Source organism: Giraffa tippelskirchi, chromosome 13, assembly GCF_054371585.1.
Source record: "Giraffa tippelskirchi isolate mGirTip1 chromosome 13, T2T-mGirTip1v1.2.pri, whole genome shotgun sequence".
In the NCBI taxonomy this organism is placed as follows: Eukaryota; Metazoa; Chordata; class Mammalia; order Artiodactyla; family Giraffidae; genus Giraffa; species Giraffa tippelskirchi.
Window position 1 is genome coordinate 83,143,187 of NC_137287.1, and position 14,296 is coordinate 83,157,482.

The 14,296-nt window shown below is 45.9% G+C and overlaps 1 protein-coding gene across 1 annotated transcript in view; it reads left to right on the forward strand.

Annotated features, from left to right (window-relative positions):
- Positions 1-14,296, forward strand: part of CFAP61 (cilia and flagella associated protein 61) — a 252,305-nt gene that overhangs the window by 190,788 nt on the left and 47,221 nt on the right. The window contains exons 23-25 of the mRNA XM_081558711.1: positions 1,042-1,334; positions 8,102-8,429; positions 9,698-9,789. Coding sequence (XP_081414837.1) covers positions 1,042-1,334; positions 8,102-8,429; positions 9,698-9,789 — 713 coding nt within the window. The remainder of the gene's footprint in view (positions 1-1,041; positions 1,335-8,101; positions 8,430-9,697; positions 9,790-14,296) is intronic.

The following is a 14,296-nucleotide window of genomic DNA, read 5'->3' on the forward strand; positions in this document are numbered from 1 at the left end:
CCATTATACCTCCTTTCAGTTTTGGATCAAAATAGATTTTTGCATAATTTATTCCACCAAATTGAGTAAATACACTTGCCATTTATTTTGTCTTTTAAAATTCCTCTTCATATCATTTCACAAACAGAAGGAAAAAGAGAGGTAAAGTTTTGTGGTAAAATTGTTATAGCTTGCCTGAAATGTGAGTCCGCAGCAGTTTCTTTCTTTGTGAAGAGGTAATAATGCCAATTCGATGTCAAAAATAGCATATGAATAGCACATAATACATTTCACTCATATAATAGGATCATTGGTCTTAAAATTTATATCATTATCAGAAGAGAATATATAATTACTTCTGTAATATTTTTAAGAAATAGAAATAAATTGTGTCATCAAAGTACTCTCACACAGTAGAAATCTTTCAAGATTATTTTATGATTTTATTTTTCCTTACCAAAAGAATACCCATCAATCTCTTGCTAGGTCTTGACACATTAAATTGTAAAAGTCAGGATTTAAATCTTTATAAAATTATCTGTTGCAGAGCAGACTGTTCTAGTCTTTAGTTCTCAAAAAAAAGTTTCCTTGAAATCAACACGATTCAACAATTAAATATTAAAATATCCATACCATCATGCACATGACTATTTTTTTTAACAATTGTCCTTTTCATGACTCAAGAAGAGCTTGCATTTATTGCAAACTTTCGCCATTTTTTTCCCCCTTAATAAGTATAGAAAATAGGGGACAAAAGCAAGATAAAAGGTTTTATTCTCGACCGTTTCATTTAGTATAATTTCAACTTTCAAATTACAGGAACATAAATGAGTATCCTACTTGTGTGTTAAAAGTACTTGACTACTTTGTGGGATGTTGTGTGTCCATTCTTTGCTAAATTATCTTGGTCGTCGTTGCTAGGTAACACCGCTGGCTTCCCACAGCTGAAAAAAAATGAGAGGGTTGGAGGGAGCAATTCAGCATTATTAGCATTTGACTAATAAGGTTATTGATTTTTTTTTTTTTAAGCTATGTATCTTAGCAATTTGCCCCCTTTTCTAGGGAACGTCATCGTCTATGGGAACTCAATTGACACATACACCACTGTGGAGACCCTCTTGAACCTGGGGGTCAGGGGCTCCTGCATCCACCTGGTACAGCACCCACCCACGTCCATCATCACCTGCATCAACGACTGTGCAGTGGAGGGCGTGATAGAGGATGCACTCCAGGCTGCGGGGGTGAATGTGTACCGGGACGCGCTGCTGGCTCAGTGGAACAACGGACTGTACCCGGACCCCATCCACACTGCCAGCTTCACCACGCCCACCAAGCCCTTCTGGCTCCCCTGCTCTGTAAGTAGGTCCCCAGAACCTCACTCACCACCTTGGGAGAGCTACCAGCTTTGGAGGACTTGGGGTCTGAAAGGTGGTGGGTGATGAATTTATAGTCACAGTTTCCCTGTCACTCCTCTCCAGCCCCTGCAAACTTTCAGAGTTTATGTTTCTACGTAATGAGCTGCCCAAACCGAATGACCTAAACCAATAGCAGTCATTCCTGAGTCTCTCTTGGGGTCCCAGAGTGGGACCCAGCTCATCAGGCAGGAATCCCTAGAAGTCTTTCCTGAGGATGACGGGGGACTGAGTGGGGCTAGAGCCATCTAGGTGTGTCCACCTGCTTGTCTGGCTGCTGGTGTCAGATCAGGCTCAGGTGAGATGCTGATCAGAATAATCACAGACGGCCCCTCCATGGGACTGAGCTTCTCCTCAGCATGGTGACTGGTCCCAAAAGCACTGGGACAGAGACAGAGAGGGATCAAGAGAGACGGAGAGACACAGAGAGAGACCGAGAGAGAGACAGGGATAGAGATAAACAGAAAGATAGAGCCAGAGAGAAACAGATAGAGACAGAGAGAGACAGAGCCAGAGATCCAGAGATAGAGACAGACAGAGAGATGATAGAGACAGCAACAGCATCCCTCCTTCCATGACCTAGCCTCATACATCAAGTAGTATCCTTCCACCACATTCTGAGTCCTGGAGGAAGGTCACCGAGGCAGCCCACATGCAAAAGAAGGGGAACTGGACCCCCCCTTCTATTTGCGGATGGAGTGTCAGGATTTGAGGACTGCCAGCTCCCATACTTTGGCCACCTAATGCGAAGAGCTGACTCATTAGAAAAGACCCTGATGCTGGAAAGGATTGAAGGCAGGAGGAGAAGGGGACAACAGAGGATGAGATGGTTGGATGGCATCACCGACTTGATGGACATGAGTTTGAGCAAACTCCAGGGAAGCCTGGAGTGCTGCAGTCCATGGGGTTGCAAAGAGTCGGACATGACTGAGCGACTAAATAACAACAAGCCCCACTGGGAGCAAGTCCCAGGTGCCGTGCTACCCTCTTGCAGTGCATTCTGTCCCCTCCTCACTACAGCTCTGTCACAGGAAGCACCCCCACTTTACAGACAGAATATGGTGACTCCCCATCAGCTTAAGATCTAACCCAGGCTAACAGGGCCTCAAAGTGTATGCTGTGTTGACCTCCTAAGATTTGGAAACAGCTACAGTGGGTCTCTCCCTGTGGAACAGGGACTTAGTACAGCTCAGCTCACAGCCTGTTCAGGAGACGAGCAGAACCCAGGAGGAAGAGGGGAAGGGGCCAGTCGATGTGCCAGAGAACCAGGAGACCCCTCAGGGAGGGGGCTGCGGTCAGCGTGAGGGCTGGAGTTATGGGGGTCAAGGGTGTGTCGAGGGTTGGGATGAAGGATGCCAGCAGCCTCTGGTGGGCAGACCACCAGGGGGAGGCCCGTGGGGGCTCATGGGGGTCCATCACCTGGCAGTATGGGCCGGTCAGCCTAAGTCAGGGCTTCTCACCCCAATACTCTTACAGGTGGGTGCCGTGACCCTCGTCCCCCAGAACCTAAACAGGAGGAGCTCAAGGCAGACCACGTGCCAGAGGAGCTTCCCTACCACTTCTCATGTCATTCTGATAACCCAGGGGATTCTGCATTCTGCTCCTCAAGAACATTCATTCCTTCCTTCACTCTGCAGAGATTTACTGGACACCTACTAGGTCTCAAGCTCGGTCCTAAGTGTGAGGGATATAGCAGTGAAAAAGAAAAAGTTCATAGTATTTTAATAGAAAAGTGACACCATCTACCTATGTATGTCACAATACCTATTTAAGAAAGGAAAAATCAAGATCTCATCGAAAGTTTCCTCCCAAAATGATGATCCTGGAAGAGGTGTGCCAAGTGTACCCTAGGGGAATTCTAGGGGTGAGTACACACCCTGCCTAGGGAGCACAGGTACAAGAAAACCTTCCCCAAGTATCTGACTGAAAACAGGGTCTGTAGCAGCCCCCACCAGCCTTCACTCTCCTATTAGGTCAGAACTAGAATCAAGGTAAAGACACCTTGCAGATACTCTCAATCACCTTGGTCCAGCATGCCTTCCTGCCCAGACTTCCCCCTAAAGCAATGAGGCAGACCGTGGCCCACTCTCCTCAGGTCCTGTCTCCTGCTCCCCCGCTGCTCTGCTCTGCACCACGAGCAGTGACCTCTGCAGGGGACCCTCCCAGCTGTGTTTCTCCCCACCCCACCCCACCCCACAACTCTCATCTGTGTTTGGCCAACAGTAGGTACCAGCTGGAGATTCCCAGTTGGCACTAGTGGTAAAGAACCCACCTACCAATGCAGGAGATGTAAAAGATGTGGGTTCTATCCCTGGGTTGGGAAAATCCCCTGGGGGAGGTCACGGCAACCCACTCCAGTCTTCTTGCCTGGAGAATCCCATGGACAGAGGAGTCTGGTGGGCTCCACTCCATGGGGTCGCAAAGAGTCAGACACGACTGACTGACTTAGCATAGCACAGGTACCGGCTGGGGATTAGAAGCCTGAAGAAGGTGAGAGATCAGGGTGTTTATCCCTCCGATCATCAGCTTTGAGTAGCGTCTCTGTCAGGGCACTAGGAGACTTTTGACAAAAGTGAAAGTGAGTCACTCAGTCGTGTCTGACTCTATGCAACCCCTTGGACCGTAGCCCTCCAGGCTCTTCTGTCCATGGGGTTTTCCAGGCAAGAATACTGGAGTCGGTTGCTATTCCTTTCTCCAAGACTTTGATGGGGACAAGTATATTCACATCTCCACTGTTTTTGTGGGGTCATGGTTTGAATTATGTCCCCTGGAGAGCTATGGTCCTAAGCCTCAGGACCTGAACGTGACTTTACTTGGAAATGGGATCTTAGCGGTTGCTGTCAAGCGAAGTGAAGGTCATCCTGGATTGGGGTGGGTCCTAAGTCTGGTGATTGGTGCCCTTCTATTGAGAGAAAGATGTGATGGCAGAGAGGAAGCCCACAGGAAGAAGCCCGTGTGCTGACGGAAGTAGAGACGGAGTGATGACAGCCACCATCAGATCCTGAATAGCACAAATGGGCAGCAACCGCCAGAAACGAAGACGAGGTGAAGACCTGTCTAAAGTTCTCTGCCTAGCTAGACGTTTGTCAATTGTATTGATTTTTTTCCCCCAAAGCACCAGCTTTTGAGTTTGTTAATTGTCTCTGTTGTCTGTCAGTTTTCTCTCTCATTGATTTCTGCTCTTAACAATTATTTTCTTTTTTTCTGCTTGCTTTGGCTTTACTGAGCCTTTCTTTTCCTAGTTCCTTAAGGTAGAACCTTAGGGCATTATTTATAGAGGCATTTAAAGCAGATATTTCTTCTAATACTCCATATTTTCAGCCAAGATGTAATATTCAGTTGGCCTTATAGGAGCACATGAATTGTGTTTGAGAGGTTTGAGAGATCCATGACTCAGAACTTGTGTTCCCGGGGACAGTACTGGATTTGGTGTTCCAGCAATCGGTCCATTCCACCAACTCCTGTGTCTCCAATGTAACCATGTTCTGAACGCCTATACCAAAACAGTGTAAAATAACACGATTTCAGTAGAAGTGCTGGTAATCTTCCAAACCCAGGAAAACAAGGGCTAGTATATTTAATATGCCCCTTAATAAAAAGTGGAGGCTTCCCTAGTGGCCCAGACGGTAAAAGCCTCTGCCTGCAATGCCGGAGACCCAGGTTCAATCCCTGGGTTGGGAAGATCCCCTGGAGAAGGGAATGACTACCCACTCCAGTATTCTTGCCTGGGAAATTCCATGGATGGAGGAGCCTGGTGGGCTACAGCCCATGGGGTTGCAAAGAGTCGGGCACAACTGAGTGACTTCACTTTCACTTTAATAAAAGGTAGGTTTAACTAGGAGATAAACTGAGTAAGTAGAAGAACTTTGTGGGGATGTTGAAGGAGAATTCTGAGCATTAATGGTCCTTTTTGCACGTACAATTTCAATTCAGATATCTCTCCGTATTTTCCTATGGATGAGAAGTCTGTTTCTGTATAGATGGGAAAGGAGTAGAGGCAAAAAAGAAAAGAGGAGTAGAGAGACAGATTCAGAGTGAGGGACTCAGAGAAATATATTTTCCTGTGATCACTGAGTAAGGTTAAAAACAGAAAGAATTTTATAACAGATTAGAGAGAAAGAAGCTACCTGAATGGGAGTAATTGGGAGAGAATTAGATATCCAAGTGAGCAGAGACAGGGAAAGGGGAAGAGTCCTTGCTGGTTCCCTCAGGAAGAAGAAAGGATATCGCAGGGATGGTGGACTCGAGCCAAGTGCTGTCCAGTAGAACTTCCTGTGATGGTAGAAATGGTCCATACTTGTGCGGTCCGATATGGCAGCCGCTGCCACCTGTAGCTTTTGGGCGTTTGAAATAGGCCACAACTGAAGGTCTAGATTTTAAAGTTTACTTACTTTTAATTAACTTAGATTTCTTTACTTTAAAAATATTTATTTATTTGGCTGTGCCAGGTCTTATTTGCAGCTTGTGGGATCTTTAGTTGTGGCATGCAGGATCTAGTTCCCTGAGCAAGGATCAAACCAGGGCTGCCAGCAATGGGAGCTCAGGGTCTTAGCCACTGGACCACTAGTGAAAGTGAAAGTGTTAGTCGCTCAGTCATGTCTGACTCTTTGTGACCCCATGGACTGTAGCCTGCCAGGCTCCTTTGTCCATGGAATTTTCCAGGCAAGAATACTGGAATGGGTTGCCATTCCCTTCTCCAGGGGATCTCCCCTACCCAGGGATCGAATCTGGGTCTCCCACATTGCAGGCAGATCCTTTCCAGCTGAGCCATCAGGGAAACCAGACCACTAGGGAAATACCTAATTAATTTTGATTTAAATGTATATAGTCACCTGTAATTAGTGGCTGTCGCAGGCTCATTCCTGGCACACTTCTCATTCACACACCATTCTTTGGTGGACAAGGGGTGTGGAATGGCTCTGCTTATTTAACGTATATGCAGAGTACATCATGTGACATGCCGGGCTGGATGAATCACAAACTGGAATCAAGATTGCCAGGAGAAATATCAACAGCCTCAGATATGTAGATGATACCACTCTAATGGCAGAAAGTAAAGAGGAACTAAAGAGCCTCTTGAGGAGAGTGAAAGAGGAGAGTGAAAAAGCTAGCTTGAAACTCAACATTAAAAAAAAAAAAAACAACCTAAGATTCATGGCAAACGGAAGGGGGAAAAGTGGAAGCAGTGACAGATTTTCTTTTCTTGGGCTCCAAAATCACTGCAGATGGTGACTGCAGCCATGAAATTAGAAGACACTTGCTCCTTGGAAGAACAGCTATGACAGACCTAGATAGTGTATTAAAAAGCAGAAGCATCACTTTGCCTACAAACATCCATATAGTTAAAGCTATGGTTTTTCCAGTAGTCATGTATGGATTTGAGGGTTAGACCATAAAGAAAGCTGAGTGCTGAAGAATTGATGCTTTTGAATTGTGGTGCTGGAGACTCTTAAGAGTTCCTTGGACTGCAAGGAGATCAAACCAGTCCATCTTAAAGGAAATTAACCCTGAATATTCATTGGAAGGACTGATGCTGAAGCTGAAGTTCCAATACTTTGGCCACCTGATGCAAAAAGCCAACTCATTGGAAAAGACCCTGATGCTGGGAAAGAGCAAGAGAAGGGGGCAACAGAGGATGAGATGGTTAGATAGCATCACTGGATCAATGGACATAAATTTGAGCAAAGTCTGGGAGATGGTAAGGGACAGGGGAGCTTGGCGTGCTGCAGTCCATGGGGTTGCAAAGAGTGGGACATGACTTAGTGACTGAATAGCAACAACTAAGATAAAAATGAGTCAATTTAGCTACTTCCACAACAACTGAAGCTCTAAAAACAAATAACTTATACTGGCTTCCCTGGTAGCTCAGCTGGTAAAGAATCCACCTGCAATGCAGGAGACCCTGGTTTGATTCCTGGGTCAGGAAGATCCCCTGGAGAAGGAAATGGCTATCCACTCCAGTATTCTGGCCTGGAGAATTGCATGGACTGTCCAAGGGGTCACAAAGAGCTGGACACGACTAAGTGACTTTCACTTTCACTAGAAGCTTTAATGACTTAACATCAATATGGAAGATGATTTCCAGATGAGTATGAGAAAGTATTAAAATTTGGGCAGAGAATATGGGGATGGGGCATGAAGTTACCCTGTGTATTTTCACTGAATCAGTACCTGCCCTCTCAGGGCAGGAGCTACAGGGCAGGAGCCCAGACCTGGAGAGTATGGAGTCGGATGGGGTATCCTGCAAGGACAGGCTTTCTGGGCTTAAAGGGCCAGGAATGGGGCAGTCTGAAGACTCAAGAGTGGACAAGGTGACCCCAAGAAGGAACCTGGAGAGACATGAGTGTCAGACACCAGAGAGGAAAATGGAAGGAGGCTGAGAAGGAGCGATTTAGAGTGTCCTGGAATGAGGGGCAAGTTGTGTCTATGAACATAAACCTCATTACCAGGGAGAATGTGCTCTCGTGGGAGATATTCCACCATTCGGCATCCACTGCTGGATATCTAGATTAGCAATTAAAAAAAAAATAGTGACATTGAGTGATCTTAATTTGTTCTTCATCCCAAAGATACACACACCATGAGGACATACTCTTAGTAGATTTAGGTTTTCTAGTGTGCCGCAAATAATAAAATGGAGATGACTCAACCTCTTGGGAAGGTACAGTGAAGAATGATAACTAGGGATAATGTGTCTGTTCACTTTGTAGATGTTCTTCAGCTTCCTCGAGAAGAACGTGGATTATGAAACGTTCAAAGCCTTAAATGATGCATGCCTGGTCTACGACGGCCGACTCGTGATCGACAGCAACTTCCATACCAATGACATAGCCATCAGAGCTGCCGGCCCCCTCACCAAGTTCTCCAATAGGTACTACTCAAACGAGTGGACTCACAGCAACTTCAATTCCAAAGAGATTGGCTTCCAGCTGGCGGCAGTGATGCTCAAGCTCTTCGATCCGACTCTGGAGCCTGTGACTGAACCACCAGCTGACCTTGACCGACTCATCCCCATGTACAAGGGAGCCAAGATCAAAGGTGTGTAGCGGGCCACCCTCATCCCACTGCTGCAGCCGCTGGTTGGATCTGGACCAGCCAGCCCCATTTCCCGTAGGCTTGATGAGGAGGCTCCGCTGTGCATCAGTGGCTTTGCAAAGAGACGCCAGGAGGAGGGCTCTCTTTCATGTTTAACTGTTTATGATGGACTTGATTCTACCATGTCAGAACTGTGATGGTCACTCTGTGTATAAGGCCACTGAGACTAGGGGATGGTCAATAACTTGCCCAGAGGCTCCTCACCACTGGTGTGTGTTGTGATGCCCTGATATCTTGCCAAACTTTTATTCTCACTGAAAGTTGAGAGATCAGGAGAGCTTCCAAGCCTTCCACGCTTCAGTCTGCTGTCTGAAATAATAAGTGCAACTCTTAGCAGCTGTAAAATTGGTCCACTTTAATCCCCTCTGCTTTATTGGCTCCTAAGGAGGTCATCACATGAGTAACACAGAATTTCCTTATATTTGGGAGATGGACCTTCTGTCAGAAAAATGCACGTATTTATAGAATTGTGTATATGTACTTCCAGAGAGTTGATGGGCCTACCCCCATAATCATCCATGGACTCCTGGGGGGAGGATCTGTGAACCCTAATCCAGTAGATAGAACATCAGTCTAAAGGGGCAGAAGCCCAGCATCCCAGTCTTCGTGTTTATCTGCCCAGCGAGAGGTCATGATCACCTCCTCACTCTGGACAAGACCTTAGGGAGGGCAGTGGCCATGGAAAAGGACAAGTCCTGGATGTCAGAGGCTGCTCAGAGTGGGACCTGGCTTGGGCTTCTGGGGCCAGCTAGAAATAGTAACCATTTCATAATTCACGTTTTCTAAAGCCTTGAACAAGGACTTTGTTGACTTTCCTTATAACATTTACTTTTTTTTAGTATATTGGTTACACAGTGGAGGAGGACGGAGAAAGGGAACATCTTGGCCACGTTTACAAAGTCTTGGTTGGCCTTGGTAGGTGGGGATTAGAGAGCCATGAGTTATGGGAAGTCAGGATGCACAGGGTCAGCCTGGATGTCTTAGAGCATTGGTGTCTGTATTGGGTGCTATTATGGCACATTCATATTGGTTGTATTAAATGTTATCAACCCCAGGGTGTTCCTTGCTAACAGAGCCACTTTGGTGGGAAAGTTTGAGTAGCACACACCACAGCAGGTGTCTCTGGTGGTCTTGTGGTGTAGATGTAAGCCCTGCTACCCATTTGTTCACCCAGCTGAAATAAAATGTCTAAAACTGGCCTTTTCCACTAGGAGGCATCCTCCCGGGGTCTTACCATTACCTGCATGTCTCCAAGCCCGCCATCCCAACCCCTTTGGAGGTACAGAGGGCCCAGTCTGATTTTGTAAGTATTTTTCCTGAATTTCATTTTACTTTCAAATAAAGCACTTTGTTTCTGGGGGGAGGGGGTAAAATTCTTAATTCAGAGTTTTTAGTGTTATGTACTGGTTCTTGCATCAGAAAGCCATGGGTCAGCTGGCCTCTGAAATGGCCCCTACTCATTCCTGCCCCTTGGTATCCATGTCCATGAATGGTCCCCACCCACACTGACCAGCGCTGACATGTGCAGCCAGTAGGATATTGCATAAATGATAGCATGTGCCTTCTGAGGCCAGGTCCTGAAAGATCCTACAGCTTCCAACTTGCACCCTCCAGGGTCACTGCTACCATATCATCAGGTCACCTGGTTGGCCCTTTGGTGGGGTCTGCATGGAAAGGCATTGAGGATTCCTGCCCCAGACATTCCACAATTTGCTCCTCCACAGATGTAAGGAGCCATCTCTCTGAGTGGTCCTCTAGCCCCAGTCCAACCTTCAGATGATGCACCCCTGGCCAATATCTTGACCACAAATTTTGCAGGAGACCATGAGCCAGAATCCCCTAGCTAAGCTAGTCCCAACTTCTGACCCCCAAAGACTGAGGTTGTAAAAGTTGATTGTCATTTTAAGCCATTTATTTTTTAGAGCAGTTTTAGGTTCACAGCAAAATTGAGAAAAGGGTACAGAGATTTCCCATATGTCCCCTGAGCCTCTCATGCATAGCTGCCCCTGTTATCAACATCCCCACCGCAGGGTATGTTTGTTACAACTGATGAACCAACATTGGTGCATCATCAGCAGAAGCCCACAATTTACATTATGATTCACTCTTAGTATTGTACATGCCGTGGGTTTGGACAAATGTATGATGACACTTGTCCACCATAGTGGTGTTATACAGACCAGGGTCCCTACCCAAAAAATCCCTTCTGTTCCACCTGTTCTTCCCTCCCTCCCTCCCCTGCAACTCCTGGCAACCAGTGACCTTTTTTTTTTTTTACTGTCTCCATAGTTTTGCCTTTTTCAGAATATCATAGAGTGGGAATCATTTCAGTCTGTCACCTTTTCAAATCAGCTTCTTTCACTTAACAATTTGTGTGTAAGTTTCCTCCATGTCTTTCCATGGCTTGAGAGTCCATTTCTTTTTAGCCCTGAATAATATATATATATATATGTATATATATATATACACACACACATATATATATATATATATACACACACACATATATATATATTCTGCTGTCTGTATACACCACCAGTTTATGTATCCAACTACCTCCTGAAGGAAGTTAAGCCACAAAGTTTTGAGGCAGCCTGTGATGTATCTATCGATGAGTAAAATTATCGATGTCACCTCTGTGGTGACAACAGGCAAACTGCTGAGGGTCTGATGTCTGTCCAGACCCCCTGGCACTCCTGCTCCTCTGAATGATGCTGGAAAGACCGTAGAGGTGAAGCAGAAGCTGCGTGTGCTTGGGATTGCAGGGGTGTGTGTTCCCCTGGCTTCAAGGTAACTAGAAAGGAAGAAAGGACACAGGGTGGTTGGTCAGTGGGTGAGCTCCCCAGGTAAGATTATCTGACAGTTGGTCCCAGAGTGGTGTTTGTTGTCAACTGAGGGCTTCCTTCCTGGTGTATCATGTTTGTTTTTTCATCAGTGAGGCAATCACTGGAGGTTGCCTGCTTCCATTCCCATTTTCACATCCTGGATTTTCTTTTTTTTTTGAAGGTTAACAATCTAACTTAAAATAAGCACATTTCCCACATTTCCTTGAGAATGAGGTCAGCCACATGGCAGGTCCTGGCCAGTGAGATGTAGTAGAAACTGATGGAAAATTCCATCAGGAGAGCAGACTCCAGACTTCCCAGGCTTTTGGCCCCTCTTTGGGAAGTCAGAATCTCAGTGTTCCAGTCTTACCATGGCCTTTGGACAAGTTATCAACTCCTCTGCTTTTCTGGGATCTTTAGGGATCATATATAAAGTAACACTCCCTTCAGGGAATAAAACAGGTGCCCCATCAGTGGTGGATGTTGTTAATCATAGTGCCAGATAAGTACTGAGACCTGGTTCTGCCGAGGAAAGGTCAGATGCCATGTGTTTAAAACTTATTTCCCTTGGGCCTTTCCAAGATTCTTTCAGGAATGTTCCATATCCATGGTCTGATGCAAAATGTTCTTAAAGTAAGGACCATACTCAATGGTCTTCAGTCTCTATTGCTCTGTAACAAAGCTTAGCAACATGAAGCAGCCCTTGGACTGTGCTCAGATTCTGTGGGTTAGGAATTTGGACAGGACACAGTGGGAGAAGCTTGTCTCTGCTCATCTGGGAAGACTTAGTAGACTAGGGGTAGCCCAATGATTGGGTCCTCTGATCGAAGGCTTGTCACTGACCTGGGCTGGCACAGCTCAGCCACAGAGATTGCTGGCCAGATCATCACACCTGGGCTGCCCATGTCACCTGGGCTTCCTCACAGCCTGGCAGCCTCTGAGTGGTGAGACTGCCTGCAGGGAAGCTCAGGACTCCAAGTGCAAGGGTCCCCATCAGCCAGCTGGACACTGCACTGAATTTTGTGACTCAGCCTTGAAAGTCAAATAGCAGTCACTACTCGCACATCCTCTATTGGAGCAGTCACGGCCCAGTGGGATTCAAGGAGAAAGGACAGAGAGTTCATCTCTCAATGGGAAGATAGTCAAGGTCAAGTGTAGAAGAGCATGTGGCATGGGGTACCATTGAGGCCATCTTTGGAAAGTATAGTTTGCTACCGATGATATAAACAGGATGCAACTCGGATGATGAGTTTGGAGTGTGACCAACAGACACTTTGGTCTTTGTAGATAAATACCTGGAACCGAGTAGTTTCAAAAACTAGGAAATACTGGACTTGATTTTGGACAGAACCAGATTCTTCAAGGACGGTGTGTGATTTCTGACATGCAGTATCATTTGTTTATGAACCACAGCTCTCTCTGGGAATAAAGTCAGAGGACGCACCAAAGGAAGTTTTAGTTAATGACAGTTTAAATAAGACTAGAACTTGAATAGCTTCTTTGGCTGGTACTGTGACAGTATTTGAGCAGGAACCCTGACTGTAATTAACCGTTTTGCCAGGCGGGCCTCCTTTTTAATTAGTACAGAAGATCTAAACAGATTTTTCCCCCATTTTATTCACCAAGAAAAAAAAATGTAGGATGGTTCCATGGCAATCTTTTGGGGTTGGAATTAATTTGATTAAGTAAAATTGTTGCCAAAATGGTCAGGCAGTTGCCTAAATATCACCAGTGGGTGGAGAATGGAACCCTTGGAGCAGTATTTCACTCGAGAAACTAAATTGCTGTTCTCACAACGATTGTAGTACAGATGAACCTCATCAGACTCGTATAACACTCTCTCCTCGGGATATTTAAGTAAGAGATGGTTGAGTAATTCACTCGGTAGCCCAACAAAGGGAAGAAAGGGGTCCCCAAGTCTACATAATAAACTGATCTACAGATTCCAGTCCACATGCTTTGTTGGCTTATCCTCCATGGAATAAAGAAATTTGTCACAACAAACCCTGCCTTGGATACCACTAAATTTAAAACTATGTGTTCATCGTGGGGGCTGAAACCTGGGTTTCTAGCACACCGCATCTGATTACACCTGGGTCTTCCACTTGGCATGAATTCCAGAAGCATGTTCCAATCTTTGTCAAAATCATAAAGGAGCTCAAAAGAATAATTATATTCAGGAAAAAATGGGAGACAAAAAAAAAAACACACCCGCGTCAGAACCAGTTACTCTGTCAAAATTTTAAATTCAAGACCTGAATATCCAAACAATTAACTCATGTATTTAAAGGAAGAAACTCACCACATCCCCAAGAATTGGAAAGTGTGCAAAACCATCACTGTTATCCCAGAATCCCTCATGGGGCATCCGGGCTGGAAGCTGCCTGAAGTCCTCTTTTAAGGATAAGCAGAAAGTCTTCTGGACTTCACTGGATTTTCCCATCTGCTGTGACTAGAAACGACCTAAGAAATTTAGATCATTCTGCCCAGCCCCACGGGGTAACTTGTATCTGAGAAACCCATCTGTAGGCGACTTGTCTTTCGTGTCAATGCAAACTGTTTCCATGCCACAGGCCCAGGATGGCCCCCTAGTTATGTGATCACAGTGCCAAGTCTCATTAACAATAGTCATGGTCACTTCCAGAGTTAAGCTGAGCTGTCTCTGCACCACTGGGCCTTTCCTTCCTCCACGCAGCTGCTCTCTGAGCTCTTTAAGGGCTGAGACACACAGAGGCAACCCACAGATTGTAATTCGACTTTTAAATTAAAAAAAAAATAAGGACTCCCCTGATAGCCCAAGTGGTGAAGAATCCGCCCGCCAATGCAGGGGACAAGGGATCGATTCCTGGTCTGGGAAGCTTCCATATACCTTGGGGGCAACTGAGCCCGTAAACAAGTTCTGAACCTGCTCTCTAGGGCCTGTGCGCGGCCATAAGAGAAGCCACCGCAATGAGAAGCCTGCGCACTGCAATGAAGAGCGGCCCC